The sequence below is a fragment of the Lemur catta genome, chromosome 12 (assembly GCF_020740605.2).
Source record: "Lemur catta isolate mLemCat1 chromosome 12, mLemCat1.pri, whole genome shotgun sequence".
NCBI classification, from domain to species: Eukaryota; Metazoa; Chordata; class Mammalia; order Primates; family Lemuridae; genus Lemur; species Lemur catta.
The window spans coordinates 49,538,350-49,555,888 of record NC_059139.1 but is presented as its reverse complement, the minus strand read 5'-3'; the positions used below and the strand labels follow the sequence as shown (position 1 = coordinate 49,555,888).

General features: G+C 33.7%; 1 protein-coding gene across 1 annotated transcript in view; it reads left to right on the top strand.

Moving 5' to 3' along the window:
• Positions 1 to 16,977, top strand: part of TBCA (tubulin folding cofactor A) — a 72,990-nt gene extending 56,013 nt beyond the window's left edge. Inside the window, exons 2-4 of the mRNA XM_045565692.1 lie at positions 4,755 to 4,860; positions 15,111 to 15,197; positions 16,728 to 16,977. Of these exons, the coding sequence (XP_045421648.1) occupies positions 4,755 to 4,860; positions 15,111 to 15,197; positions 16,728 to 16,808 (274 nt within the window). The 3' untranslated portion in view covers positions 16,809 to 16,977. The remainder of the gene's footprint in view (positions 1 to 4,754; positions 4,861 to 15,110; positions 15,198 to 16,727) is intronic.
• The last annotated feature ends 562 nt before the right edge of the window (positions 16,978 to 17,539 follow it).

The following is a 17,539-nucleotide window of genomic DNA, read 5'->3' as shown; positions in this document are numbered from 1 at the left end:
CAATCCTCATTAAAAAATCTGTTTTCTTTTTTCAGTGTTCTCTTGGTCTTCTTTGATGTGATGGGTTGGTTTTTTTTTTTTGAGACAGAGTGTCGCTTTGTTGCCCTGGCTAGAGTGAGTGCCATGGCGTCAGCCTAGCTCACAGCAACCTCACACTCCTGGGCTTAAGCAATCCTACTGCCTCAGCCTCCCGAGTAGCTGGGACTACAGGCATGCGCCACCATGCCTGGCTAATTTTTTTTTTCTATATATATTTTATTTGGCCAGATAATTTCTTTCTATTTTTGGTAGAGACGGGGTCTCGCTCTTGCTCAGGCTGGTCTTGAACTCCTGACGTGGAGCGATCCACCCGCCTCGGCCTCCCAGAGTGCTAGGATTACAGGCGTGAGCCACCGCGCGCGGCCTAATGTGATGGGTTGTTAAACAGAATTTAAAAATACCGTCGAGCTGTGCAACTATTCACAAATTCTACTTCAGACAGAAACACAGTGCACCATTGTGAAAAGCTGATAATAGATTGGTATACTCGACCCCCATAAACTCTGGCCAGCCAGCCTCATGCAGTAGTGGTGCCACTCAGGCAGGGGAAGTTAGAAGTAAATCATGGGCATAGCAACTATCAATTTAGCCCTCGTGGCTAATGTTCTAATTGTGCCAATCAATCTGGGAGGATTATTTGATTGAAACTTATTTTATTCTTTGGTGTTTTAAATACATTCATATCAAAAATAAAAATATAAAAGATGAACAAAAATGTATTAATAAAAATAAAAGGATTTGTTCTATAAAATTTGGATTCAGTCAAAAGGCTGCACTTAACAACCTAGTAGGCCACATGAGGCCCTAAGGCTGCAGGTTCCTCACCCCTGGTATAAGGTATTCATCATACTATTAATATTTTCTCTATATTTTTTGTTTGAAAATATCCATGATACAATATTTTTCTAAATATCCTATTACAGTTTCTTACCACTATTAGTTGCATTGTCATCTATATACTTAGCATGGCTTGGTGTTGGACTATTAGTTATTAGATGGCCATAAGTATAAGTTTGGCTGTAATTATGAAAATCTTATTTACAATAAGAAAAACTATAAAATTAAATTAACAGATTACTAAAACTTTCTTAGTCCAAGGTCTCTAAATTTTTTATTTCCCCCCCAATTTTTTTTAACTTAGAATTTTATGAACAGAATGTTTAAATGTGTTGTATACAAATTTGTGAAAAGTTAATGGATTTCTACAAAGCATTTCTTAAACTTGTGTTGAAGAGCAGCTGTTCTGGACAACGCTGAGGGGTAAAATGTCCTCTTTTGCCTTGAATAAGTTTGCAGGTGAACTTAACTTTAACATTTCCTTGCTACAAGATTTCTCAGGACCTTTTAATATTCAAATTATTATAAATTTTTTAGAGTCGGCAAGCAATGTTTTTAAGTTTATTTGACCACTACTGTACCATGAAATAGTTTGAAAAACTATTCCAAACTAGTTTGTACTGTATGTGTAAAATCCCATTACATCATAGATTATACAGTTAAGTAGTTTAAGTTATCATTTAATTATTGCCCCGATGGTTATCATTTTCTTTACATGTCTTCTTCTTACAGCTATCCTTTTCTGTTGCTCTTATTTCCTTATTTTCCTCATATACATTTATTTGTCTAACTACTAAAGTGGCCAGATTTTGAAGTTGCTGTGTTGTTTCTCTGTAGGTATAGGTTTGTAAAACTAATGGAAAATATTTTCAGTTAATTATGCCCTTAAAATATAATAAGTTATTACTTTGTACTTGTTATCTTAACTAGTAGCATTTGCACAACTTACAAAGGAGAGCAATGTTTAGAGAATGACAACTACTAGGTAGATTTGATATCTTTTCTTATTGATTCTTTATTATAGAAAATTTAGAAATTATTAGGTTGGTGCAAAAGTAATTGCGGTTTTAGCATTGTTGAAATTGCCATTTGATACTGGAATACGTTCTTAAATAAATGTGATTATGTTATACATCATTTTAATGTGCATTTCTCACTTTTTTTTTGCTAATGACTTATTACTTGCTGTTTATGTTACATTTATTTTAGACTATGGAAACCATGTTAGACAGATAGCAAATTAAAGCGATTTTTTTATTCGTAAAGGAGCTGAGACAACTCGAAACATCAACAATGCATTTGGCCCAGGAACTGCTAACAAAGGAATGAACGAACAAACGAACGAACGTACAGTGCAGTGGTGGTTCAAGAAGTTTTGCAAAGGAAATGAGAGCCTTGAAGATGAGGGGTGCAGTGGCCAGCCATCAGAAGTTGACAACGACCAATTGGAGCTGATCCTCTTACAACTATACAAGAAGTTGCCAAATAACTCAACATGGACCATTCTATGGTTGTGAGGCATTTGAAGCAAATTGGAAAGATGAAAAAGTTCGATAAGTGGGTGCCTCATGAGCTGATCGAAAACCAAAAAATTCATCGTTTTGAAGTCTTGTCTTCTCAAAGTGTTGTCTTCTCTTCTTCTATGAAACAACAAACCATGTCTCAATTGGATTGTGATTTGTGATGAAAAATGGATTTTATACAACAACCAGTGATGGACCAGCTCAGTGGTTGGACCGAGAAGAAGCTCCAAAGCACTTCCCAAAGCTCAACTTGCACCAAAAAAAGGTCATGGTCACTGGTGGTCTGCTGCTGGTCTGATCCACTACAGGTTTCCAAATCCTGGTGGAACCGTTACATCTGAGAAGTATGCTCAGCAAATCGATGAGATGCACTGGAAACTGCAATGCCTGCAACTGGCATTGGTCAACAGAAAGGGCCCAATTCTTCTCCTGACAACACCCGACCACACGTGGCACAGCCAAACGAATTGGGCTATGAAGTTTTGCCTCATCCTCCATGTTCACCTGACCTCTCAACAACTGACTACCACTTCTTCAAAGATCTCTACAACTTTTTGCAGGGAAAATGCTTCCACAACCAGCAGGATACAGAAAATGCTGTCCAAGAGTTCGTGGAATCCCAAAGCACAGATTTTTACACTACAGGAATAAACAAACTTACTTCTCGGCAAAAATGTGTTGATTGTAATGGTTCCTATTTTGATTAATAAAGATGTGTTTGAGCCTAGTTATAAGGATTTAAAATTCACAGTCTGAAACCACAATTACTTTTGCACCAACCTAATATAACTAAAGGAAAACTGTCAGACTTTAAAATTATTCAAAATTGTACCACTCAGAGATAAGCATCTATCTTTTTTGATAAAAGTAGTATTTATTATACATGTGGGGAAAAACCCACAAACTTTATTGGAAGACATGAAATGAAAGCCTCCCTAGTATTTCTTAACTGATCTCTCCTCCCCCAAATCATTAGGTGTTTTCTCCTCAGTAACTACAAAGAGTAGTTTCCTATATGTTCTTTGTTGCTTGTTTCTTGAGTATCCTTTTTTGTTTGTTTAATATTTAAGGCAACATAAAATTTAGATCCCTATTTTGTACTTTGGTTTTTTCACTTGGAAATATTTCAGGGTAAGTATATGAGGGTTTCATAGTATTCTGCGGTATGTACTGCCAACATTTTTTTATATTTCCTTCCATCTATATAGATAAGATCGTGAAGGACAGGATGAGCCTTGCTAGCACATCTCAAAATTCCAAACTGGAACATTTAGTATTTAGAATGTAGTTTATGTGGTGATTTAAATCCTGACTTAAAATTCTTCTAGATACTATGACAAGAGTTTTTGGTTTGGGGGGGTCTGTTTTGTTTTGCAAACTTGTATTAAGTCCTATTAGAATATGAAAATTAAATCATGTTTTGAAGTACACTTAAAAATCTTCATTGCAAATAATTAGACAAAAGCCCCACTCTGATAAACAACATGGGTCTAGACATAAACAAGCAAGCCAAATGAAGAAAGTTACTTTTAATATGTATGAACTCTGAAAAGTTTTTTCAATAATATGTATATAGGTATGTTAATATTTTCTTGGACTGTACTTTTATATTAAAGCTTTGATTAACCAGAATTAGGGGAGATTGAGCTATTACGGTTAATTGAATTTTGGTTGTCTAAGAAATAATCAGTAGAACTTTGTATTGCACTATTCCTTATTGTTGAAAATCTTCCTGATTTATAGCAATGCTTTTTCTTGCTTTAGTAAATAAATACTAGTTTTTTCCACTACTTGTCTGTAAGAGAATCACATCTAAATTATCTATCCCAGCTCCTTGTGCAATGAAAATCTGGCATAAAATTAAGTGCACAGTAAATACTTGTTAAACAGTTTGGTTGAAAATAATCTCATCTTTGTTTTGAATTTCTCATGGAATATACTGATCTAATTTTTTTCTCCAGTAAGCTGAGCTTTTACCATTAATGCTGTTTCAAATACACATGTAAAGGCTTGGAAAACATATCAATTAAAAAAAAGACAGAAATGTTACTATGTAATCGAATGTTGTTTTCACATTGTAAATATAATGGAATGGGTTTTAAATTTAAAAATTAAGACTTTAACACTTTGATAGATTAAACTTACTTGAGGTAGGTGTAGGACTTAAGAGCATGAGGATCATACGTATATCTATGACTAAAGTATTTTTCTTCCCTTCCTTCCTCCCCGCCGCCATCTAGTAGATATACTTTGGTATTTCGAGTATATTTTATATTTACATTTTTTTTTCTTTCTTGTAGTCTTATTCTCTAGAGAGAAAACTGATTCTCTGAAACATTTTTGGTTCATTTATAGATTGGTCAAAGAAAAAGTGATGTATGAAAAAGAAGCAAAACAACAAGAAGAAAAGATTGAAAAAATGAGAGCCGAAGATGGTGAAAATTATGCCATTAAAAAGCAGGTAAAATTATATCATAAATAATAATAACATTTACAGAATACCATATAACTAATGTAGTCTTTACAACAGCTGTTTGAGATGGTGCTATTGTTTGCTTCTTTACTATTAAAACCTCCACTTAAAGATAAGAAAACTGAAGCACGAGTTAAATAATCACCCATGGTCACACAAATGCTAAGTGGCAAAGATAAGATTTGAACACAGGCATTCTGGCTGTAGAATCTGTACTCTTTACCACTAAGCTATACTGCCTCTCCAATTTTAAGTATTAAATATAAAAATGGACTAATCTTATATTAAATATACTCAAGTGTTTAAGTTCACAAATATTTTTCCAAACTGATGTGTGAAGACCACTAAAATATGTATTACACTTTTCAGTGACTACTTATGTTTGTCTTCGTGACAAATTTTAGTCTCTTTAGTATTGCATACAAGGCTCTTTTTTATTTTGGTATCCGCTTATCTCTCTAAAGTCACCTCTTAGCAGTCCCTACCTGGACCACTTAGGTTCCTGCCTTTTAGCTCCCTGAACGTGCCCTTTCTCCTTTGCCTCTGAGATTTTGCATGTCCAGGATGCTCTTCCTACTCCCCCTACCTACCCTCTCCTTATTAATTCCCATTTATCCTTCAAGCCTCTCCTATACTCACCTCTACAGTGAGTAGGTACCCCTCCTTTACACTGCCATAACACCTTCCTTATTCCCATGATAGCATTTATTGAACATTCATTCTTGGCTGATACTTGCTTGATAATTCCTTGAGAAAGTAGAGGCTATCAGGGAACTTTCTCATATTAGCACCACAAAATCTATCAACCTATCTGCATCTGTACTCATACTACCTTCCTTCTTGTGAGAGTGTTCTTGTTATAACTATCTGTGACATCATCACTCCTTTTTCCTCATCTTACATGCCTCAACAACATTTGACACAAGTAACCACTTTCCCCTTGAAACACACTCTTACATTGGCATCCTTGATAAAACAGCCTCTTGGTTTTTCTATTTCAATACCATTGTTTCTCAGCCTCCTTTGCTAAATCCCTCTCTCTCTCTCCCCCCACCTCCCCACACACACACACGTATATATGCTTTTTAAAAAACCTTTAAGAGTTCTTTCTACAATTACTCTCTAGGTAGTTGCATACCATCTACAGGTTATATGCCTTAAATATCATCTTTATGCACATTCATTTATTCAATCAGTAGATATTTATTGAACACCTCCTAGATGCCAAACACTGTTCTAGGCACTCTTTTAGGCATGGCATTAAAAACAACAAAACAAAAAACCAGAGTCCCTGCTTACTTGGTACTCATTCTAGTGCCAGTGACTCCCAAGTTTATGTCTCTGAGTCTAACCACTCCACATGCACATATCCAACTAATCACCTACTTGACATCTCCTCTTGGATGTCCAAAATAAAAATCTTGATCTTCCCCCAGCCCAGCCTAAGCCCCACAAAACAAAAAGCTATTCCTTCTCCTGTTTTCCCTTCTCAGTAAGTGGTCCCTCCACTCATTCAGATACCCACCCCAAAAATTTAGTGGGTCCCTTCTTAGTACTTCTCTTTCTAATAATCACATCTAATATCACCAAGTCCTATTTATTATTCCCTCTATTTTTATCTCTTGCCATCACTTTAGTCCTTGTCCACTATCATCTCTTGCCTGTACTGTTACAAAAGCCTCCTAATTGGCCTACCTCTTTGACTCTTGACATCCTCCATTCCTTCCCCCAAGAATAGCTAAATTGATCTCTTTAAAATGTATATTGGATCACTTGCTCCTCTACTTATAATCCAGTGTCTTATGCATTTAAAATAAAATCCAGATGACACTAAGGAGAGTGTGAACCCACTCAAAATGCACTTTTTGAATCAGCTTTGTAAACTTATAGTGGTTTTTACCATGTCAGTTATGTTACAGCTTGTAGTAATGCAGACTTAATTCAGCAAAATTAATCACTTAAAATTGATTTTTCTGTAGGTACTTGCTTTTTGCAGTGCAAAAGGAATGTAGTGGCACCTGAAACATCCTCTTCCCTTGGCTATCTAGGAAGAGAAACTTCTTATTTTATTGAGCTTCTAGGAGAGCCTTCCTGTATGTGTGGTACAACACCTTGTACATAAAGGAGATTTCTGTTGTCAGATAATGCCATCCTCAGTCGCTTCTCATTACCTTGGCTTTTTTCTCACTTGGATCCATTTTGCTCTGATTTTCCTAGCTCTTCTAAACTGTTTTAAACACATGGTTACAATGCTATCTATCTCTTAGTGTCTACCAAACTTCCTACCTGAAGTTGGTTGCCAAAATGCAGGGGAGATTCCCTCTCCTGGACTAGGCCTAATTTTGGTTCGTTTAAAAGTAAGTTACTAGGCAGAAGTTGCAGGATGCTAAAAGGCCAAAATACCCATCAATGAAAGAGTCATTCTTCTGCCCTTTTCTTTTCTGGCTAAACAATGTAATATATCATTCAAATATTGCCCACATTGATTTTAGCCCTCTGCTTCTGATATCCCTCTTTTTCTCCACTATTCCCAACCCCCAATTACAGATAGTTTTACCCTCACTTGGTGAAAGTATTCTGGTTGGCTTGTTTTTTAACCTATGCTGGAGCTGAAATGATTGGCAATAATACAATCAATCGAACATATCTCTATTAATAATTTCTTCTGAGGCATGACTTATCTCTTATTTTCTGTAAGTAATGTTATAAGATAAACTGGTATAATTTTGGACAAAGATTTCTCACAAAACTTTGCAGTTATTACATTTAATTGCAGTGATGTGAAATTGTGTCTTTTTGAAAAAGATTCACACATGTTTTTGTGACTTATTTGAAACATGAGTTAACATTTACTATTAGATGTTTCTGCCTTTTTCCTCTAAATTAAGGGGTATTTTTTTTCATTAATATACAGAAAATATTAGGAGGCTTCAGTCAACAAAGAATAATTTGACCAGGGGTTTCTCACAGGCCGATTCTCCAAGAAGTACTCAGATTTTCTTTTAATCAATAATAAAAATATGGAAAATAACTTTGAGTTGTCCAAGAAAATATTTTTGTCTCTTGGTATATACACTCAGGTTTATAAATGGTCTTCTGTTAGTACACTTGCTTTTTTGTGTTTTGTTTTTGTCATAGGAAATTACAAAATGTATCCAGAGAGATCTCATATATCCTTTATCCTTCCTCCCCCAATGTTATCATCTTGCTTAATTATATTCAAACCATGAAATTGACATTGGTACACCATGAAGTTTCCTCATAGTTCACTCACACTGCACTAATCTGTGTGTTTGCATATATAGTTCTATGCAATTTTATCATGGGTAGTCTGTGTAACTACCAATCAAGATGGAGGAACTAGTCCATCACAAGTCTCCCTTGTGCTACCTCTTTGTACCCACCCCATCCTTTCTGTTCCCTAAACCCTAAATAATTACACTGTTTCAAGAATGTCACACAACATAGAATGGAATCATATATAATAGTATGTAACCTTTTAAAATTGGCTTTTTCCACTTAGCATAATATCCTTGAAGTCTTGTTGAAGTTGTTGAGCATATCAACAGTTTCTTCCTTATTATTGCTGAATAGTATTCCATGGTCTGGAAGTACTACATTTTAACCATTGAAGAACATTTGGATTGTTTCCAGGTTTGGGCTGTTATGAAAAAAGCTGCTGTGAACATTTGTATACTGTTTTTACATGAACATAAGTTTACATTTCTCTAGGATAAATGCCCAAGAATACAATTGCTGGGTTGTATTAGTGCATTTTTAGTTTTAAAAGAAGCTGCCAAACTCTTTTCCACAGTGGCTTGTATCATTTTATGTTCCCACCAGAAATGTGTGAATAATTCATTTTCTCCACATCCTCACCAGTATTCAATGTTACCACTATTTCTTTTTATTTTAGCATTTAGCCATCACCTGTATGTTAGGTATATAGTGATATTTCACTGTGTTTTTAATTTGCATTTCCCTAATGGCTAATAGCGTTGAACATTTTTTCATGTGTTTATTTATTTGCTGTCTCTTCGTGTCTTTTGTCCACTTTCTAATTGGATGCTTTGTTTTTGTTTTGAGTTTTGAGAGTTCTTTTTATATTATAGATAACATGTCGTTTGTCAGATACTTGTCAGTTCTCAATTATTTCTCTGTCTGTAATTTGCCTTTTTAACAGGATCTTTCACTGAGCAATGATGATTTTAAATTTGAGAACATTCAATATATCACTACTTCCCTTTATGAATCATACTTTTGGTTTCAAGTCAAAGGTATCTTTGCTAGTCCTAGTTCCCAAAGATTTTCTTTCTTTTCTTTTTTTTTTTCCTAAAAGTTATGTGGTTTTTTGTTTTACATTTAAGTCTTTGATCCATTTTGAGGTGATTTTTATACAAGATATGAGGTGTAGTTGGAGGTTCATTTTTTTGCCAATGAATATCCAGTTGCTCTAGTAGCATTTGCTGAAAAGGCTGTCTTTCCTCCATTGAATTGCCTTTGTACCTTTGTCAAAAAACAGTTGGATGTATTTGTGTGGGTCTATTTTGGGGTTCTCCCTTCTGGTCCTATAATCTTTATGCCTTTACCAGTACTGCATTGTCTTGATTACTGTAGCTCTGTAGTAAGCCTTAACATTCGGAAGGGTGAGTTCTCTTACTTTATTCTTTTTTTTTCCCCAAAATTGTTTTAGCTATTCTAGTTTGTTTTTTTTTTTGCCTTTCCGTATTAATTTTTAAATAAGCATGTCTATGTCTGTAAAACACCTTCTCACAGGAATTGCATTAAACCTGTAGCTCAGTTTGGAGTTAATTGCCATCTTTTCTGTGTTGAGACTTCCAGTCAATGAACACAGTAAATCTCAATTTATTTGGGTCTGATTTCTTTCATCAGCATTTTGTAGTTTTCAGCATACAGATCCTGCACGTTAGAGATTTATACCTAAGTATTTCGTTTTCTTTGGAGCTGTTATGAATGGTATAATTTTTAGTTTTGGTTTCCACATACAATATTTGTTGTTAGATACAGAAGTGCAGTTGATTTTTTTGTGTGTTGATCTTGTAACCTGAGAACTCACTTGATAAACCCAGTTACTAGTTCTAGGAATTTTTTGTAGATTTCTTCTGATTTTTGTACATAGCAATCATGTCCTTTGCAAAAGGGACAGTTTTATTCATTTCTCATCTGTATATCTTTTATTTCTTTTTCTTGCTTATTATGTTGGCTAGAACTTAACAATACTACCTTGAATGAGAGTGGTGAGAGTGGACATCCTTACCTTATTTCCAATCTTTGGGAGCAAGCATTCAGTCTTTTACCATTAAGTTCATATAATGTTAGCTGTAGGTATCTTGTAGATGATCTTTATCAAGTTCCCCTCTGCTGAATGTTTTTGTCACGGGTATTAGGTTTTGTGAAATGTTTTTCCTGTGTCATTTGATAAGATCATAGGAGTTTTCTTTCTTTGATATGTTGATATTGTGGATTACATCAATTGATTTTCAAATATTTAACCATCCTGGCATACCTGGAATAAATCCCATTAATCCCACTTGATCAAGTATATAGTTCTTTTTATACATTGCTGGATTCAATGTGCTGATTTTTTGTTTGAGGATTTTTGTGTCTAAGTTTGTGAGAGAGAGTGCTTTGCAGTTTTCTTTTTTATACTGTCTTTGTCTGATTTTAGCATTAGGTTAATACTGGCTTCATAAAATGAATTGGGGAAATAACTCTTCCTGTTCTGTTTTCTTAAAGGATTTGTGTAAATTGCTGTTAATTCTTCTTTAAATGTTTGGCAGGATTGTCTACTGAAATCTTCTGGGCCCAGGGAGTTCTTTTTCAGGAACTTTTAAACTACCACTTCAGTTTTTTTAATGATTATGAGACTATTTAAGTTATTGGGTGAGTTTGAGTGGTTTGTAGTTTTTGAGGAATTGGTCCATTTCTTCTAAGTTGTTTAATTTATGAGCATTATGAGTAATATTTTAATATTATTTGTTGTATTTCTTTATTCTCCTTTTAATAGTTGCAGGATCTGTAGTGATAACCTCTATTTTGGTACTTCTTTCGGTCATTCGTGCATTCTCACTTTGTCTTTGCTGAAGGTTTATCAGGTTTTTTTTTCTTTTCAGAAAACCAGCTTTTTGTTTCATTGAGTCTTGTCTATTTTTAATTTCATTGATTTCTGCTCTTACTGTTATTATTTCCTTCCTTCTGCTTGCTTTGGGTTTATTTCGCCCTTTTTTTCGAAAGCTCTTGAAGTAAAAACTTAGATTATTAATTATAGACCTTTTCTTTTTCCTAATGTAAGCATTTTAGTGCTATAAGTTCCCCACTAGGTACTGCTTTAGCTGCATTCCATAAATTTGACATGATACATTTTCATTTTCATTTATCTATGTATTTCATTGAGACTCTCTTGTTGGCCTATGGGTTATTTAGAAATATATTTAATTTATAATTGAAGATTTTTCTTTCTGTTATTTCAGTTTTGTTCCATTATAGTCAGAGAATGTGCTGTATAGGATTTCAGTTCTTTTGAATGTGTTGGGTATTTTGTTTGTTTCATTTTTGGTTTGGGAGAATTTTGGCTTGTTGATTTGTTTGGTTTTGTTTGTTTTTTGTTGTTGTTTTGTTTTGTTTTTGACCCAGGATATGGTCTACTGCAATAAATGTTTTTATGGGCACTTGAAAAGTATTTGTGTTTTCCTTTCTTAGGTAGAACATTGGTTCTTTTTCTTAAGTAGAATGTTTTACAAATGTCAATTACAGCTTGGTTGATAATGTTCAGTTTTTTTATATCTTTGCTGATTTTTGTGTAATATTTCTATCAATTGCCAAGAATAGGATATTGAAATCCCCAACTATATATGTGGATTTGTCTGTTTCTCCTTTCTGTTCTATCAGTTTTTGTTTTATGTGTTTTAAAGCTCTGTTGTTTAGTGCATAAGCATTTAGGATCACTGTTTTCTTGGTGGATTGGTCATTTTATGATAATGTAACATCCCTCTTTGTTCCTAATAATGTTTTTGCTCTGAAGTCTACTTTATCCATATTACTATAGCCACTCCTAAGTTTTTTAAGTTAATGTTTGTATGATATATTTTTTCCATCCTTTTATTTTCTATTTATTTCATTATGTTTGAAGTGGGTTTCTTGTAGACAGCATGTAGTTAGGTCCAGTCTGTGAATTTCTGTCTTTTAACTGGTGTATTTATACCATTCACATTTAAAGTAATTATTGATATGTTAGAGCTTAAGGGCCCAGATTATTTTTGACTCATTGGATTTTTCTTACAATCTTAACCATTGAGCAGTAACCACAAAACACAAGTCAAATGGATTTCTTGACATGTGAGCATATAACATTTTACCACCATATAAATGAAAGACTTAATCATTGTTCAATAATCTCTGTATTACTCTGGAGCTCAGTCTGGCAAACTAATGCAGTTACCATTGATTGCAGAGGCAGCCAATAGCCAATATTAGAGTGTCTATAGGTTATTACAGCTATAGGTACAGACAGCTTCTGATGAATGATCTGGATCATTACAGCAGCTAGAACGTTTATCCCAATCAAGCAATGGCCTAAGAGCTTGAATGACATTGGCCAGATTATTTCACAGAACTCTTCTTTCTGAAAAAATGAAAATCTGCCAATTAGGGTATTTTTTCCCCAATTTATATATGTTTGACTATAAAGGAAATTGATTAGATTTTAGATTCAGCAGTTTATTCATTGTTGCAATCTGAACCTTGCTAAGTCTCCCCCAACTTCCATTTTACCTGATTAACTACCAAAAAGAAATCATAACTTTTTAAAAAAACTATTAGACATCAGTAGGACTGCATCCTGTTATATTCCCCAGAGGTTCCTTGTACTTCCCAATCTGTGCCAAGATCCTGATTTAACCTCAGTTTTATCATAGTCAACATTAGATTAAACATATTTTAAATAGAGGCACCATTCATTTGAATAGAACCCCCCAAGGGAAGCTCTTTGAAAGATAATGTTCATTTAGTTAAGTTTGTATCTTTACTATATAATTACACCTCATATACTGTCTTTTAAATTATTCCTGACAGTTGTAATTTATTTTTACAAGGTAAAGTATATGATTTATGGCTTTGATGCAGATGTGATTTATGGATTCCAAATTATAGTCATCACTGCATTCCTTTGGCTCCCTGTGGCATGATCTTCTTGAGGCAATGTCAAATGTTTATTTTCATATTTATGCCCCTATACTTGATTAGAGAACAGAGACCTTCTCTTTTTCATCTTTGTACCTCCTGTACCTAGGATCCTGCAGACATATTGAAACCTATTAAATGAATTAGGGTGGTATATAGAAGAGACTGAGCTTTGGCCGTGCTTAAGTCAGAGTCTCGTTTTGATAGACTAATTGAAAATTCTTTCCCTGTAATAATAGATAGAATAATAATGAATAGAAAATATTTTAGACAGCATTGTTTAAAGTCCACGTAGTGACTAAAGCTTTCAAAAATTTTTTTACAAGTATACATTTTGACTTCTCGTGGGTTTAATTCTTTATAATCAGGCCTGGCATGGTGGCTCACGCCTGTAATCCTAGCACTCTGGGAGGCCCAAGGCAGGTAGATCCTTTGAGCTCAGGAGTTTCGAGACCAGCCTGAGCAAGAGCGAGACCCTGTATCTACTAAAATAGAAAGAAATTAGCTGGACAACTAAAAATATATACAGAAAAAATTAGCCGGGCATGGTGGCGTGTGCCTGTAGTCCCAGCTACTTCGGGAGGCTGAGGCAGAAGGATTGCTTGAGCCCAGGAGTTTGAGGTTGCTTTGAACTAGGCTGATGCCACGGCACTCTAGCCCAGACAACAGAGTAAGACTCTGTCTCAAAAAAAAAAAAAAATTCTTTATAATCATTTCATCTCGTTTAATTCCTATAAGCTGTGAAGGGAATTCCATAGGAGAGGAAATATGAATCATCCAATATGAAATGTTCCTGTTACTGATTTTTCGTATATATTCAAATCAACCAGATACACAAAAATAATTTAGTGGCAGAGATTAAATGTCTAGGTGTAGCATGATCAGCTCTGAGGTAAAGTCATGATCCTATGTTTGAAATTTTCAACCTGTGCCTTATTGTAAAAGAATTATAAGTTCAGCAGCAGTAGATTTCCACCTGAGAAAATAGATGTGGATAGAAAATATAATTGTATATTATAATTCTGATTTTTGTTTACAGTGTGAGCTATGACAAAACTATTGGGGAGAAGATGATGCTAGGATTTAAAATTTCCATGAAAGTACAGTGTTATTACCACTAAATTATGTCTTTCCCTTTTATTTTATATGAGCTGGATAATCTTAGTAAAAGTTCAGATTTTGTACCCATTTCTTTGAAGGTCTTTGACCAAACATTATTTTTTGGAAATAAATATTTAGATGATCTTTTTGTCTTTTTCTGAGAATCGTGTGTTATACTCCTGCTTTGAATGGTGAAGTTTAAGTCCAGAAAGATCCTCTAGAAAAATATTCCTGTGTTTAATTCTGTAGTGTCTGTCTTCAGGAGGAATAGGCAAGAAGTTCAGGTTCAGAGGGGTGCCACATTGGTAATTTGGCTCAAACTGCATGGGGAGAATAATCTGTCTCCTAAAATGAAGCACAAGGATAAGTAATAACTTTTTATGCATGATAAGCATCAAAAATATGAACCTGCTGGTCTTTGCTTTTCATTTTTCTTTACCTCTGTCTTTCAGTGAGAACCTCCTGCAGTGTGCACACAATGTGATCAATAACTCAATAACGTTTTTCATGCAGTAATTATCTCCATGTGATATTATCTGAACACTGTTTTTCTTTATTACTCAAAAGATGCAGGAGATATTTATATAACCAGCTGATCCCATTTTGGATAAAGGTGCTTTGTGACAGCAGTGAAAACAGTTTATTTTAAATAGCCTTTTAAATAAATGTTCTATGAAAAGCTTTTCCAGTTAATTTTCACTTAGCATGAGAAGATGATTACCAAAAAGGTTTAGTTCTAAAACTAGTACTTTGTAGATTTTATAGTATGTTGGTTTTTTTTTCCTAACTTCTAAGAAACACAATTTAAAATATTGAATCATTTAATATAACCTCAATTTTTTTATGATTCCTCTAAATCATTAGATATTTACCAAGGTATGAGTTAAACACCCGTAAGTCTGCCATGTCCGCATGTCTCACGGAGATTCTTGTTATAGGCAGAGATCCTGCAAGAGTCCCGGATGATGATCCCAGATTGCCAGCGCAGATTGGAAGCTGCATATACCGATCTTCAGCAGATGTTAGTAAGTAAAGACTTCTCTGTCTTATGTTTAGTTTTTTTACAATCCAATACATGGAAGGCCAAAATTTTAAACATTTAACACTGAGAACTACTTGGAGATATTTTTTATTTTTATTAACTTGCCCTGTATACCAATACATTTTTAAATAAACAATGAAGTTTAAATTATGTTTTGACTTATTCCTCTAGTGAAAGCACTGTTTTCTAGCATGTTTATTCTATTGTCCAGCAGTATCTTGAATTATTTGGTTTTCATAAAGTTCTTTTTTTGCACATTAAGGGTAAGTCGAGTGTTTGAAATTTCAAAGGATCCAATGTTTCAAATGAATTTGAATCTTTATTAAAGGGATCTGGAATTCTTTCAGTTTCAAATCTAAGTCAATTTGAGAGAGGGAAGTAAAACCTGGTAACATTAATATAAGCATTCCCCTCAGATTAACTTGGAGCTGGATAACACTTATAAATGCCTTGTGATACAGAAGATAGTTAAAGCAGGAAATAATTACTATGTTAAAATGCTACCTAAGAAAGGAAGCACTATTTGTATTTCGTGACAGTTTAAATACTTTTTTCTCTCATGAATCTAGTAGCTGAGAAAATAATAGAAATTGCATGAAAAAATATAATCTTTGGATGATATATTTGTGTGTGAAGATGTATTCAACAATATGTCAACCCTTAACAAGCTTATAGTTACTGACAAAAAATAAAGACTTGTTTAAGTTATAATATAGAGGTTTAAGAAATTCTTATAGTTTGAATTAAGCAAATTCTCAATATTTTTCCTTTAATTTTTCATATTAAATACACACATCTTTTATTCCCTTTCCTCTGTAACTGTATATCTCCATCTTGTATTGACCTGACACGAATTACTGACCATAGCTTCATTTAAAAATCAAACAAAATTTCCTTTGTATAATAATTTAGATGATATTATTTCATTTATCTGTTACAATTACAACATATTAGTAAAAGTTTCCTGTATATTAGTATCATGGAAAAGCTCAATCTTTAAATATTAGAATATGAAAAATGATGTATTTTGTTTTCTTTAGTGCAGGCTATGTAATATCATTAATAAGCAGGCAATTCACTTTTGTCATTCAAAGATTACATTTAATTATGGTGTAAAATCAGTAGACTTCTTGTCACTGTGAGTAGTTAAAGGATTATTTTGGCTCTAATGTTGTCATATATGTAATATGTTAGCAAGTCTTTCTTTTTGACTTTTCCCTTTTGTGTGATGATGATGTATTGACAAAATGACAATAAAAATTTTCTTTAACATTTTCTGGGGTTTTTATCCTAATTCCAATAGCTTTAGATGGCTGTATTACTTTTTATATGACAATATATTATATGGGAATATACAGTGAAACAAAAGCAGAACTGTGGGAAACTGGTGGAATTATACCAAATTTATTTGAGACTTAGGATCCTTTTGCTGCTACTTTTTATTTACATTAATGGTTTGTAACATTTGAAATTTGAAAAGGATAAACTTAATTTTTATTATATTTCATTTCAGGAAAGTGAAAAAGACTTGGAAGAAGCTGAGGAATATAAAGAAGCACGTTTAGTACTGGATTCAGTGAAGTTAGAAGCCTGAAACTTTTCTGTACAGGGTGTTTTTAGGATAAAATCCTGGGGTCCATTCTACAATTCATTATTTTTGACCACTGCTGTGTTCAAGTAGTATGAGAATGTGATTCTTTTTAAGCAGTTGCATATATTTTTCTTTGCCTAATTTAATGTGTCAAATAAATGAGTTCATCTAATAAAATTGTTTATTTCATACCTTACAAAAATTTTTAATTAACCTTTTATTATTAAATCACATAGACTTTATGACAGAATTAAAATCTGTTAGGTTCTGTTTGAAGTCTAGATATTTTGCCTCATAAGCATGCATTGAGTTAAAAATAGGATACCATTTTTTCAGATAAAAATCCAAATTTTAGGCAAGCACTCTAGTGTGTGCCTATATTTCCAGCTACTTGGGAGGCTGAAGCAGAAGAATCACTTGAGCCCAGAAGTTCCAGGCTATAGTCCACAATGATTGTGCCTGTGAATAGCCACTGCATTCCAGCCTGGGCAACATAGCAAGACCATGTCTCAAAAAAAAAAAAAAATCCAAATTTTAAGCACTTTATTCTGAATAGGGTACAACTGATAAGAAACAACACTCTGTGAATAAAGCTCATATATTTATCCCTTCGCAAGGAAAACCTAACATTTCCGTTGCTGTAAACTAATGGGAAACATTTAAATCTTTTTCCAGAAAGAAGATTTAAGTACCAACCATTTAGATCTTCAAATAAGATTCTTATGAACAAGGAA